A 12,661-nucleotide genomic window follows, 5' to 3' on the forward strand; every position below is an offset into this window, starting at 1 on the left:
AAACCATTGAGGTGGTCAAGCGATGTACACAAATCATTTTAAATAGAAAATATGGTTTTCTCTGTGACCCAGCTAAATAGATAGTGTTATGCAAAACAAGTTAAAAAGTAATAAATGCCAAAAAAATCTTCTAATTGGAGTAAAAAATTGTGGGCAACTCTATCCTCTCTCCAAAAGTAGAGTATCCTAAAATATTGCCAGGACCCTGTAAAGACAAGATGATGGTTTTCTAAAGATTCTCTGGTTTCTGAACAAAGCAAGTTTAAATTTTCATAGTGCTGAGCTGCCTTTTATATCCATTCAAAGGGAGCCCATACTTATTTGTAATGCCTTTACATCCTACTTTTGTAGGGAGAAATTTGCTGTCTGTTAATATCTAGGCAGCATAACCTTTCAGCCATTTGCTATTGTGATAATAAATTTTTGTTTCTTTGTCTGTCATTTTGTCTACTCAGCTGTTACTCCTCAAAGTACGAACTAAAAATAATAGCTCCAAATAAATGCCACATAATAAAGTGTTTTACAGTTGTAGCTGGAATAACCTGGTGGCCGTAGCTCACAGTCCTATTACCATTGCTGGTGCTGTAGTTTCTTCCCCGTGTGTCAAGGTGACTCTACCAGGGCCAGCTCATTAAAACAATCTATTCTTTCTAACTGGCTTGGTATTTAGCGCTATACCCAGCAGCCTGCCAAGGCACAGCTTTGGAGCACAAGAGTCACAGCACAGGATATATGAAATTATGTGGCATTCACTTTTTGAACAAATACAAATTATCCATAACCTCATTTTCATGCTTCAGGATTTTATTGTGAATAATTTACAGTTACTCCTGTCAATAGTAGAAGTAGGGCCAGTTGCAGGTTTACCTGAGATAGTGGTAAGTGTGACGCCAGGCTTTTGAAGAGCAGTGTTTACCTGGTTTTTGTGGCCCTGTAGTATTAATATTTACACTGTACTTGAATGTGACATTGGGTGTGTTTTGCCATTTTTGCTGCCCCGAGGTAAACTTGAGATGGAGAAGCTGGGAGTTGGTAAATATGCTAAAAATGCATCTTTTTTCCTACAGGTTCTGGCTCCTTAGCAGCAATGGCCGTGTTTGAAGATAAATTTAGGCCAGATATGGAGGTATGTAAGTTCCTACAGTTTTATTCTGTTTCACATTATCTTTCTAGTTGTATGTTGGACATTTACAAATTGATTGCTGATTCCTCCAAAGTTTGAACAGCACTGCTGTTAGTTGGAATGCTCTTTGGCACAGGTACTGTGTTTGCTGAGAAGACTGGTTACTTGGGAAAGCTTCATTTTGGAGTGGCCTTGCTACGCCCTCCCTCAGGCTTGAGGAGCCTGCACTGTTTGGCTTTCTGCTCTGGCCTTTGGGTTGTCTGGGAATCTTCTCGGCTGTAAATGCTGCTGCAATGTAGCATGTTTTCTTATGCGTTATCACAATATCTCAGAATGACAGGTTTTTTGTTTTTTCACTAAGAATAGAGAAACTATGTATGTCTTTGCATGTCACACAGACCTGGCCTGAAAATGCGGGCAGTTTGAAAAATCCCTATGGATTGTTCTGCATTTGGCAAAAGATGGGGACAATACCATGTGTGTAGTGGCCTATTATCAGAGCATGATGTATCTGGTGTCTCACATATATTTATAAGAGATTCTTTTATTATATTTTCTTTGGTAGTGGGGAGGGTGGTATCTTCTGAATGACATTCCACCTGAGTCTGCTTTAATGATAGATGTACCTCCATTAAGCAACCCCCTAGACCCCAGAATCTCCAAGAACAAGCCACAGGTCTTTCATTGTCGCTTTGGAAGGAGTGTTCAGCATGCTTGGATACTTTATGGTACCATGTTATTCCTCCACTTGTGCTTTATCCTCGCTGCTGAACCAGCTTGTAGGCACATTACGTCCTGAAGGCAGCCCTCATCATCTGCCCTTGTTTTTTTTGACAGATGTTAATTTTTTCATGGGTAGTATCAACTTGTTTTCAACAGTTATTAGGCTGTTTATGAGTGGTTTACCCTATTCCTTAATATGTAGGTTTCTGCTCTTCCTGCTTTTGCAGTAGTGTTTTGTGTAGATACCAGCGGCTGTTTCTGGGAATTACTTTTTGACAATGCTTTATGCCTAATCATCTTTGGAAAAGATTGCATGTTTAAAAATTTTTTTTCTTCTCTAGCTCATTGTCATCAGAGCATCAAGTGTCACTGGAGCTCTGAAGCTCTCTGATCTTCAGGTTTGGGCCAAGTGCCAGGAGAGCAGAGAATGTAGGGTCGTGGATGCTGCTCAGCCAGGACAGGGGTCTCCTGCCAGAAGCCACTACACCCTTGGTATTTGAGGATAGCACACGTAAGGGACTTGGTCACTGGTGGCTAGTTTTCTCCCCTTTCTTGAATTATCTGCAGGAATTAAAACGTATGACTAAAGATAGAATTTAGCTAGGTGTTTTGTACTAGAAACAATAGTCTTGCTCCAATTAAGAATAGTAAACAGGTCCAAGTATCAACTGTAAATGAGATTAGAATTCTTTTCTCATTTCTCAGTGTGAACATTTATTCCCATATCAGCATTATTTTCTGTTTGGGGTTCTTAAGTACAGAGGAAAAATAAGATATACTAGGTCACTTAAAAAGAAAAATTAGAAACGATCTCCCAGTTTTCAGACTAAAGGAGAAGAATTCCTAATGCTCCACGAATCCATTAGAACTAATGCAGGTGTAGAGAGAAAGACTCTGATGATTTTCATTTAGAAAATCACCTCAGTAATGTTAGGCCCTCCTTTAAACCACATTAATCTTTTCAAATTTTCTTGAAAGCTGTGTCTGTTTCCAATTGATTGGGACTTCCATATGTTAAAGAAAAATGAGAATTGCATAAAAAGTTGAAAGCATGAGGTATATTAAAAGTGATTTTAACACTCTGCTAAAGTAATTTTATATTATTTATTTAGAGTTTGGATTTGAAATGATTCAAAGGCCATGAATTTAATATTGCTGATTTAGGGAAGCAAAGGGAAATGTGAATCATCCCTTCAATAAAATTTCTGATATTATCAGTCTGAAGAGTTGTGTTCCTTAGATCAATTTTATCTATAATTCAGACCACTTATTGTTTTGTATTAGCTGTGAGACCTTGAAACAGGTTGACTAAATTCCCATTTCAGATTGTTAATTAAATTTACAATTGCAGGTGAGTGGTTTTTATTCACTGAAGTTATTGACACTTGACACAGACTGACAATCAACAAAAGTCACTTTATTAAGGAGAAGGTAGTACTTCTCCAGTGAAGTGAGTTTAAAAGTAAATGGAAGGCAAAGGTAATACTTTTAAAAATCTAAAGGGATATTAATAGATACTAAAATTATTGTGAAGACCAAGCAGCTAACTGCTGGCCACCCTGCTTTCTTCTGGTGAAGATTAAGTGATGTGGTTTCAGTGGAAGGCCGAGACTGCTTAGGAAGTTGAGAGAACCCTGTTTTAGTGACTTTGCTGTGAAAGAGAATTCGGCCAGGGTGTCATTTCTGGCTCTGCATTTGCATAGAACTCATGGAAACGTTTGGTTTCAAATTTCCAAACTTTTTATTTTTCTTCTTTCCAGGGAGGCTTTCTGTCTTTCTGTGGCAAGAAGCCCTCCATAACTTTTCTTTCTTGCCTATTTTGAGACTGAAGGGTTGGATGACTAAGTCTGCTTATTTCCCTTCAGTAGGGGAAAGGATTCTGGACGTGTCTCAAACAAACCCAGGAGAGCATTTCTGCCTCTCAGGTCTTGCATGGATTGCCAGGGCAGTAACTGCTGCTCACTTCATAGAGAATTGCATTGGGAGGGGAAGTTTCAGGCTATCATAATTACAAATTGTTTGCCAAACAGTGATTTTTAGGCCAGACTCATGAAACAAACTCTTGGCTTTATTGTTAAAACGAATAAATTAGGAAAAGCCCATAGTCTTTTTTTTTTTTTTTTTTTTTTTAAACTACAAACCTGTGCCTTGGACAGTGCTGGGCCTAGACTGTAGTATTTATGGAATGAAAGTCCCTGCCTCCTTAAAAACCTTTAATGTTTTCTCATGGTCTTCAGCTGCATAGTCTGGTATGGTAGCCACCAACCACATGTAGCTATTGAGCACTTGAGTGTAACTAGTCTGAGTTGAGAGGTGCTGCAAGTAGAAAACACATCCTAGATTTCAGAGACTGGGTACAGAAAATTTAAAAACATATCTCATTAGTAATACGGTTACATGTTGAAACAATACTGTTTTAAGTATATTGGGTTACATAAAAATATTATTAAATTTTTTTCACCTATTTTTACTTTTTTATACGTGGCTACTAGAGAATTTAAAACTACATATGTGCTTCACATATTTCTATTGGACAGGGCTAGTCTTGAACTTGTCATTTGCACACTACATTTAAGGATTCTGCCATGTCTGGATGCCACCTCTGCTGTTGCTTTTCTTGAAAATTTTCTTTTACATCAGCTCACTGTTTTATAAATTGAGTTATCATTTACATAAAATAAAATGCACAGATCTGAAGTGTATAGTGCGATAGATTTTGGCATTTGTAATTACCCAAGTAACCGTCAATCAGATCAAGACAGAACATTTCCTTCACTGCAGAAGTTCTCCTTTCCAGTCAGTTCCCTTTCCTCTCTTCCCTACAGCCACTCTAGTTCACCTATTTAATTTAAATTTATTTTTAAAATACAGTTTGTATCTATGAAATCCTGGGTTTGATGTGCTGGTTATTTTTCCCCCCAAGACATGAAAATGAGTGCATACTATTAATATAAATAAAAAATGTATTCATGTATCACCATCATGTAAGCCCAGAGGTATGAATATTAAACTTTAGGAAACATAGGTCTGCATTCCTGCTCCACTTCAACCCTTCTCGCCTGCTTGCTGTTCTTTGAATACAGTGTGTACTTGCTTGCTGTCGAATCCCGCTCGCTGCCGGTGCCTGCCAGCAATGCTCTCACCTGCTTCCTCATTTATTTGTATTCCTGTACTGCATTGTACACACCTGTCCCATTGTTTTATGGCTGTTTTCAGGGGCATCTCCGCTACTTGCCGAGAGAGGGGAGACCCTTGAGGGCAGGGACCATGAAATCATCCCTCTTCTTCAACTCCTGATGTTCAGTACATGTTTGTAGAGTTGAGACAGGATAACCCGGAGCTAAAGCAAAATCTGAGTCATCAAAAACCACCTGGGAAATGGAGGGGACTTTCTCTTCTTCCCATCTGGAAAATGCTGAACTTTTTTTTTTTTTTTGAGATAACAGAAGAAGATAACTAGTACATTTCTCAACTAATACACAGTATTGGGCCAGAGTCAACAAAGCAAACACCCCATTGAGTACACGGCCGAAATGAAGATGGGCCAAAGGGCAGATGCTCATTGGGAAATTACAGGCCAAAAAGCAGAACAGTGAAACCTAGCTGGGATTCATAAATGCCTAAGATGGGCTTCTGCCTTTTGAAGTAATCTGAACCAGTGATTTGCTTCAGGTAAAAGCTCTGACTCAAGGTTTCAGAGAAACTGCCGGCTAACTGTGTGAGTTTAAGGCCCATTAAAAATCTTTTAAAATTCTCATCCAGTTGTGGCCCTAACACTGCCTGTCCTAGTCTTGGGATGCTCATTTTCTTGTTTTTCTCCTTGCTGTTAGCCTGGAAGTTCTCTTGAGGGCAGGAACTGTGCTTATTCGTTTCTATTTCCTCACACCTAAAATGGTGCATAGTAGGTAGTCAGCCAGTATTTGTTGAATGAGTGGATAAAAAGGTGTCAGAAGCAACCTTTCTTAGTTGGTCCCAGATTTACCTTCCTTTGAAACAGTTTGATAACTTCACCTTTAGTGTTCATAGTACTCAGATTGATAAAAATGAAGGCATTAAAAAATTGTATTACTGCTGATAAATCTCATGCTTTGTTTTTATCAGCAAAGGTGCTTATTTGGACACTGTACCTATGTATTAGCAGAATAGTGGATTTTGAAATGTGTGAGTTGACCTAATGACAAGGGGTCAGTTGTATTAGAGGGTTTTTTGGTGATGATGAATTGTGTGGAGCCATTCCCCTAGAACTTTTTTTTTTTTTTCCTATTGTTAAGGCTGCCATAAGAACTAAGCCCCTGATCCTGATTATTATCCACAGGCTAGCTGGACAGGAAATCAGTGATAAACACACTGTGGCCTTCTGAGTCCATTTTCCAGTTAAGTATGAGGAATTTGACCATTGTACCTGGAAATATGGTGTTAGCTTCGTGCGAGTATGTATCTTGAAAATTGCTGAAATAAAAACTTTTATTTTAGGGTGGGGAGGGTTAAGGAAATGAACCTGATAGCTTAGGTTAGTTTTCCTTCCATCCTGTTTCTTTGTAAGAAGGAATGTTTCCATTTGGCCCAAATTTGGTGAGAAATTTAAACTCTTGAAGATTATAATTCATAAAAATGGGTAGAAGATTAATATTTAGTCTGTCAAGATCAGTACTGTCCCCCCTTTGCACTAATTGTCAGAAAGCGCGCGAGGGCTGCTGAAGGGTAGCGGTGTGCGGCAGGACCCTCACATCACAGGGAGATGATTCAAAGGCAAACTGTCCTGCACCCTCTGGTATCGACTTGCAAATTAGCATCTGGAATCTAATTAAACAAGCTTAATGAAAGTAGCAGCTGAATACTGCTGGAAAAGACAATCAGCTTTTTTCCCCTCTCTGATACATATTCTGTACTATTGAAGTTGGTCACCAAACACATCATGTGAGCACAGTTAAAAAAAATTAGCATTTATTTGAAGAATAGAAACTGTTTTTCATTCTGTTACGCATTTGGCATGCTTTGGCGTCCCATGAGAGCCATGCCACAGCAGATAGTGCACAATATTTATAAATCCATGACAGGCAATAATAGCAACTTGAAAAATTCTTTTGCTAGAATCTCAAGTTGAGAGCTGCCAAAAGCTGAGAGGATCAGATCTGCAGTGGCAGCTGCTGTGCCCTACAGTTAGAATTCTAGACTTTGAAGATGCTCAACTTAAAGAAATGAAGACTGCAGGCTTAGCCAATTTTTGCAGGTTTCTAGAGCTCTGGCTCTCTGCCTTTTGAAGATGAGTTGCTGAAGCTTCTACCACTGCCTGAGGCGTGCTAACACCAGCAGGATCTTTTTTTCCCCCAGTCTTAGTGTGTCTTCAGTTTTAAGTAGCACATGCTTCGTCAGTGCCAACTGTGATGGTCCTTTTTCTGGTCACAGTACCGAGGGATGAGCTCTTCCCCTATACCCTTTAGAGAGAAGCTGCAAAGATAGATGGTGACGTATACAAGTGGCACTTCAGCCGTCTGATTTATGGAGTCATATTTCATCACTTGGCAAGTGCTGGCCTCTAGAGAAGCCCTTATTGCTAAAGATGTGAGCAGCTATCGCCCTAAAGGCTTGTGGTTACCTCACAAACGTGATGCCAAACACGTAGCTACGGAGGAAACAGAATTAATCTGTCATTGCAGGCAGCTACAGATCCACTTTAAATAATGAAAGAGTTGATACCAATATGGTGTTCTATAGCAAATTTTAGAAGTGACTGTAGTTTTTTGTTTGTTTAAGTCTAATAGAAAGACACTGAAGTTTCAGATTTATTTGTGCCATGCAGATGGACAATAGTGTAAGAGATCTGCATTATTTTGATTTAAAAAAAAGAATCTATTCAGTTTGGCACATAGACTGGTCCCAAGGGGAAGCATAGAGCATGAGTTCAATGTGGTCAGATGGTAAAGGGCACAGGAGCTTAGGAGCTAGAGGATTGGGCTGTGAATGTGTTTCCACTGTACGCACGGCACGACTGTGGGCAAGCCACGGCCCGGCGCTGTTCATCCAGAAGACGGGGATCCAGAGACCTGCCTGTGGGTTGCTGTCAGGATTAGGTGTGGTCTGTAAAGCACTTCATATGATGGCTCACACAAAATTGGCTCTAAAATATGGCAGCTGCTTCTATTTTTTAGTAATTCAGTAGTAGGATACAAACATCACATAGCAACGACTAACATTATTTGTACTTGTGTCAGGCTTGATGATATAGATAGATATGATTCTTTTTTTAATTTTATATTTTATTTATTTATTTTTGGCTGCGTTGGGTCTTCGTTGCTGCACGCGGGCTTTCTCTAGTTGTGGTGAGCAGGGGCTACTCTTCGTTGCGGTGCGCGGGCTTCTCACTGTGGTGGCTTCTCCTGTTGCGGAGCACGGGCTCTAGGTTCGTGGGCTCAGTAGTTGTGGCTTGCGGGCTCTAGAGCGCAGGCTCAGTAGTTGTGGCGCACAGGCTTAGTTGCTCCGCGGCATGTGGGATCTTCCTGGACCAGGGCTCGAACGCATGTCCCCTGCATTGGCAGGAGGATTCTTAACCAGTGCGCCACCAGGGAAGTCCTAGGTATGATTCTTCTTTCTTATATGAAAGCTTAAAATCGGAGACAGGCCTAGCTAGTGGTCATGACAGTAGAAGAAGCCTGTTTAACACATAGCACAGGCTATGGAAATATTTGCCTTTTTGCTATGGGGAGAAGGTATTGAAAACACAGCAGTCATAATAGCTGATGCTTTTTGAGTGCTTATGCTGTGCCAAGCTCTTTTCTAACAGCTTTGTCTGCATCATCTTATTTACTTTTCAACAATCGTGTGGGGTCTGTACTTTGTTATCCCTGTTTTGTTGAGAAGAAAAATAGGGTGTAGGGAGGTCACATACCTTACCCGAGGTCACACAGCCGGGCAGTGATGGAATCGTGGTTTGAACCCTGGTCAGTCTGGCCCTCCGATGTGATTGATCACCCTGCTCTTCTGCCTCTTTGCTAGGCCTGTAGTTCTTTGACAGCAGAGTGGGGAAGACATCTTATTCCAGGTGAGCAGAGGTGTGGGCTGCTTGGGCTATTCCTTTTCTCTGATGAAGTCTTGTGAAGATGGCACGAAGCCAGACGAATGTCAGAGGAGGTGTATAAACCTCTTTGGTGAGCTCAGTGACTGGAAGGAACCCAGGGATGGAAAGATGCAAAGTTAGAAATACAGAGATATTGGGAAATATAAGTAAGTCATTTGGCTACGGAAGGTTTTTTTTTCTTCTCTTTGAATTCATCAGAATTTATTTTCATCTTTTAATTGTCCTCCCCCGCAAATATCCTGAGGTTGTTTTTTCCCTCAGAGTTTTCAAATATTTACAGGGGAGCTGTTTTTCTCTATATAGCTAATGTTCAGATGGCATAGCCTTCTTCAAATTTAGTAATGAGACCAATAAGCCTTTAAATATTGGTGAATGGCATTTGTCCATTTGAGGCAAATCATGAATAACTTGAACCAAAAATAAATAAATAAGCAAGACTATCATATTTGAATAATGAGGTGTTCTTTTTACCCCAACTGCCAAAACTTTTTAATCTTCGTCAACAATTGTTCTGTCCTCCGTCTTATTTAGGTTGCATCTGTGCGACTCAGCTCAGGAGCCCTGACAAGCGGCATATGAATTCTGTATTCATTAGTGATCTTGATCCAAATGCCTCTGTCCCTGCCACGGGGGCTCAGGTGTGGAAGCTGCTGGCTAATCCCACCAGCTGACATTCAGAGGTTTAATGACTCCATAGGAAGGTGACCACTCGCTGGGAGGTTTGCTGGCGGAACCCACACAGCAGACAATGGAGATCAAGGAAGATGATCAGTGTTTAGCCGAGCACCTTCCTGTGTGACTTGAACCCTGCTAGCATCAAACAGAGTTTTAAGTAAATGCAAAATTAAAAACAAAACAAAACAAAACAAAAAACTTGCCCTCGATAGCTATCATAAACAATGATTTTCCTGTCTGTATTGATATTGATGGTGTTTAAGCCTGTTTTTCTCGTAGCAGTTTAATAGGTGTCAGCTTGATAAGCTGAACTTGACTCACTTTTCCAGATTTTTAGATTTTAAGGTTATGTTTGTCTGGTACTACATCTGTTTAGGTATCTTGTATATCTGGGAAAATATATATATACTTAAAGCCAAAATTAATTTTTATGAAATGTTCCTAAGAATCTATGCTGACATTTTTGTTTCTTGTGATCTCTAGCTTTAAAAAAATTACTATCAGAATGTGAATTCTTTGATTGATGGGTGACATGTCACGAGATGTTTTGACTTTTTTTTAGGTCCTCTATTCTAAAAATGTTGGATGCCTTATTATTTTAGTAACAGCTTCATTGAGATATAGTTTACATGCATACAGCTCACTTACTTTAAGTGTACAATTCTGTGGTTTTTAGTATATTCACAGAGCTGTGGGGCTATCACCATAATCCATTTTAGACCATTTTCATCCCCCTCAAAAGAAATGCCATATCCATTAGCAGTCGCTCCCCATTTCCCCTCAGCCCTCCCAGCCCGAGGTAACAGCTCATCTACTTTCTGTCTCTACAGATATGCATGTTCTCGACATTTCATGCAATAGGAATCATACAATATGTCTGTTGTGACTGGCTTCTTTAACTTACAGTATTTTCGTAATATTTCGTCCTTGTAGCATGTATTGATACTTCATTATTTTATGGTTGAGTAGTATTCCATTGTATGAATATATCACATTTTATTTACCCATTCATTAGTTAATGGACATTTGGATTGTTTTCACTTTTTGACCATTATGAATAGTGCTGCTGTGAACATTTGTGTACAGGTTTTTGTGTGGACATATATTGTCATTTCTCTTGGGTATATATATACCTAGGAGTAGAATTGCTGAGTCATGTGGTAACTCTCTATGTTTAACTTTTTGAGGAACTGCCAGACCGGTTTACAAAGTGGCTGGGTCACTAGTAGTGTATAAAGATTTTAGTTTCTGCACACCCTTGCCAACATTTATCATTTGGCTTTTTGATTATAGCCATCCTGGTGGGTGTGAGTTGGTGTCTCATTGTCTTAACTGATGGATTCCTTATTGGTTAAGAACTAATGCAACTACAGAAATGTTTAAATGTAGCTATTGAAACATTTGACACACTTCTTTATGCACTGGATTTGGGCAGTAATTGGGATGGTTGTGTGTTTAACTATTGGAAGGTCTCTTTTAGAGGCTCTCCCTGAGGCTGTTTCTGTCATTTGCTTTTGGTCCTAATTCCTGCTTATTGGTTTTCCTTAAGACCTGAAACATTAGACATAGTAAAGTGTGTCTTTTTTGTTAGATCAAAAATGTATTAATTTTTCCCCAGTAATTTTCTCTCGTATTTAACGTTAAAAAAAAGTTTTTAGAGGTTTCAGAACCCAAAGATATAATCCCTGGGGGCCCTGTATAGAATTATTCCTGGTAGTGATTTCCAGTGGAGTTAAAGACTTAATTTTAGAAATGAACAGATACTAAAGTTGGCCTTATGGTTCAGTGAGTGATTTGGAGAATTACCATTCAACCTTTAGAATAGATGATAAGACACTGTTGATGGTTTAAAGCTTCTCACCAGCATCAGATGTTTTGAGTTGTCCCCTTTTGAAAGAGTGAGTTTGTTCTCCTGAATTTGAACCCACTGGTGGGCCAGCTTTGGAGTGGCAGAAAAGGACTTCTTGAGTTAAGTTTACTCCCTTGGATCTTCTTGCTCACGTTTTCATTCTGTGGTGTTTTGTAAGGCAGATGGAAGTTCTCTCTGCTGTTTCACCTGATGATTCAAGAGCAGGACTTTGCTCCCTACCATACAGAGTTTGGAATGTCACAGGTACATAATTGCTTCTCTCCCTTTGGAGTCCTTCATCTTCCTTGACTTAGAAATGGCCACTTGGGGCCAGGCCTCTGGAATTCAAGAATCAACAAATCTAAGGGAACTGACCCTCTGTAAAATTTGAAGTTCTCCATTTCGAATTCTTTGAAGAGTAATGAGAACACTGCAAATGGTATACTGCCATAGTTATTGACTTTGAAAACTCGTTGTTGATTTTTCCACCAAAAATATTTCTGTGCAAAAATTTTTCCAGGTCTTCTACCCTGCTGTGTATACACTGAATTTCGTTTTCTTATATAATCAATAATATGTAATCGATCAGCAGGTGCTAATTGGGTACCAGCTGAATGCATACACTTGGTGCTGTAATTCAGAGGTAGTATTGAAAGAGACCATTCTGTATGACGGTGGAAATTCCTTAAACAGCTATGGGCAAAGTAGCTTGAAAACAAGGGATTATTTTACTCGGTAGTAGATAGGTAATTATTTATGATGCATTTCTTTGGAGCAGGTGTTCCATTTGAGATGTTTTTGCTTTACATATTTACTATAACTGTGAAAGGTAGGGGAAAATATACTATATAGGAGAAATATTTCACAAAGTATGTTGCTTGCTGCACCTGTGGCAAGGATCCAACAGACAGAATGTAACTTCTTTGTGACCAGAGACTCTTGAATCAGAGAGAGGTAAGAGCTAGGGATAATGCTGGATAGAAATAAATGTTTGGTGACTTTCAACTATACAGGTGGAATTAAAAGGAAGACGTTATTGCTAATATATTCGGCATCATGTTATCAAAGAGAAAAATAGACTTATCTCTTATCAAATTGAATTGCCTTTGCTAACTTGGGTTTCAGGGACATAATTTAAGGTACTAAAAAATGCTTCCTTTATGTAGGTTGTCTTTTTTGTTACTCAAGCCAAGATTTGGAATGTCATAGCTCCTTG

The 12,661-nt window shown here is 39.3% G+C and overlaps 1 protein-coding gene across 1 annotated transcript in view; it reads left to right on the forward strand.

Annotated features, from left to right (window-relative positions):
* PSMB7 (proteasome 20S subunit beta 7) overlaps window positions 1-12,661 on the forward strand; it is a 56,713-nt gene that overhangs the window by 26,920 nt on the left and 17,132 nt on the right. The window contains exon 6 of the mRNA XM_061200975.1: window positions 1,068-1,126. Coding sequence (XP_061056958.1) covers window positions 1,068-1,126 — 59 coding nt within the window. The remainder of the gene's footprint in view (window positions 1-1,067; window positions 1,127-12,661) is intronic.

The sequence above is a fragment of the Eubalaena glacialis genome, chromosome 9, assembly GCF_028564815.1.
Source record: "Eubalaena glacialis isolate mEubGla1 chromosome 9, mEubGla1.1.hap2.+ XY, whole genome shotgun sequence".
NCBI lineage: Eukaryota > Metazoa > Chordata > Mammalia > Artiodactyla > Balaenidae > Eubalaena > Eubalaena glacialis.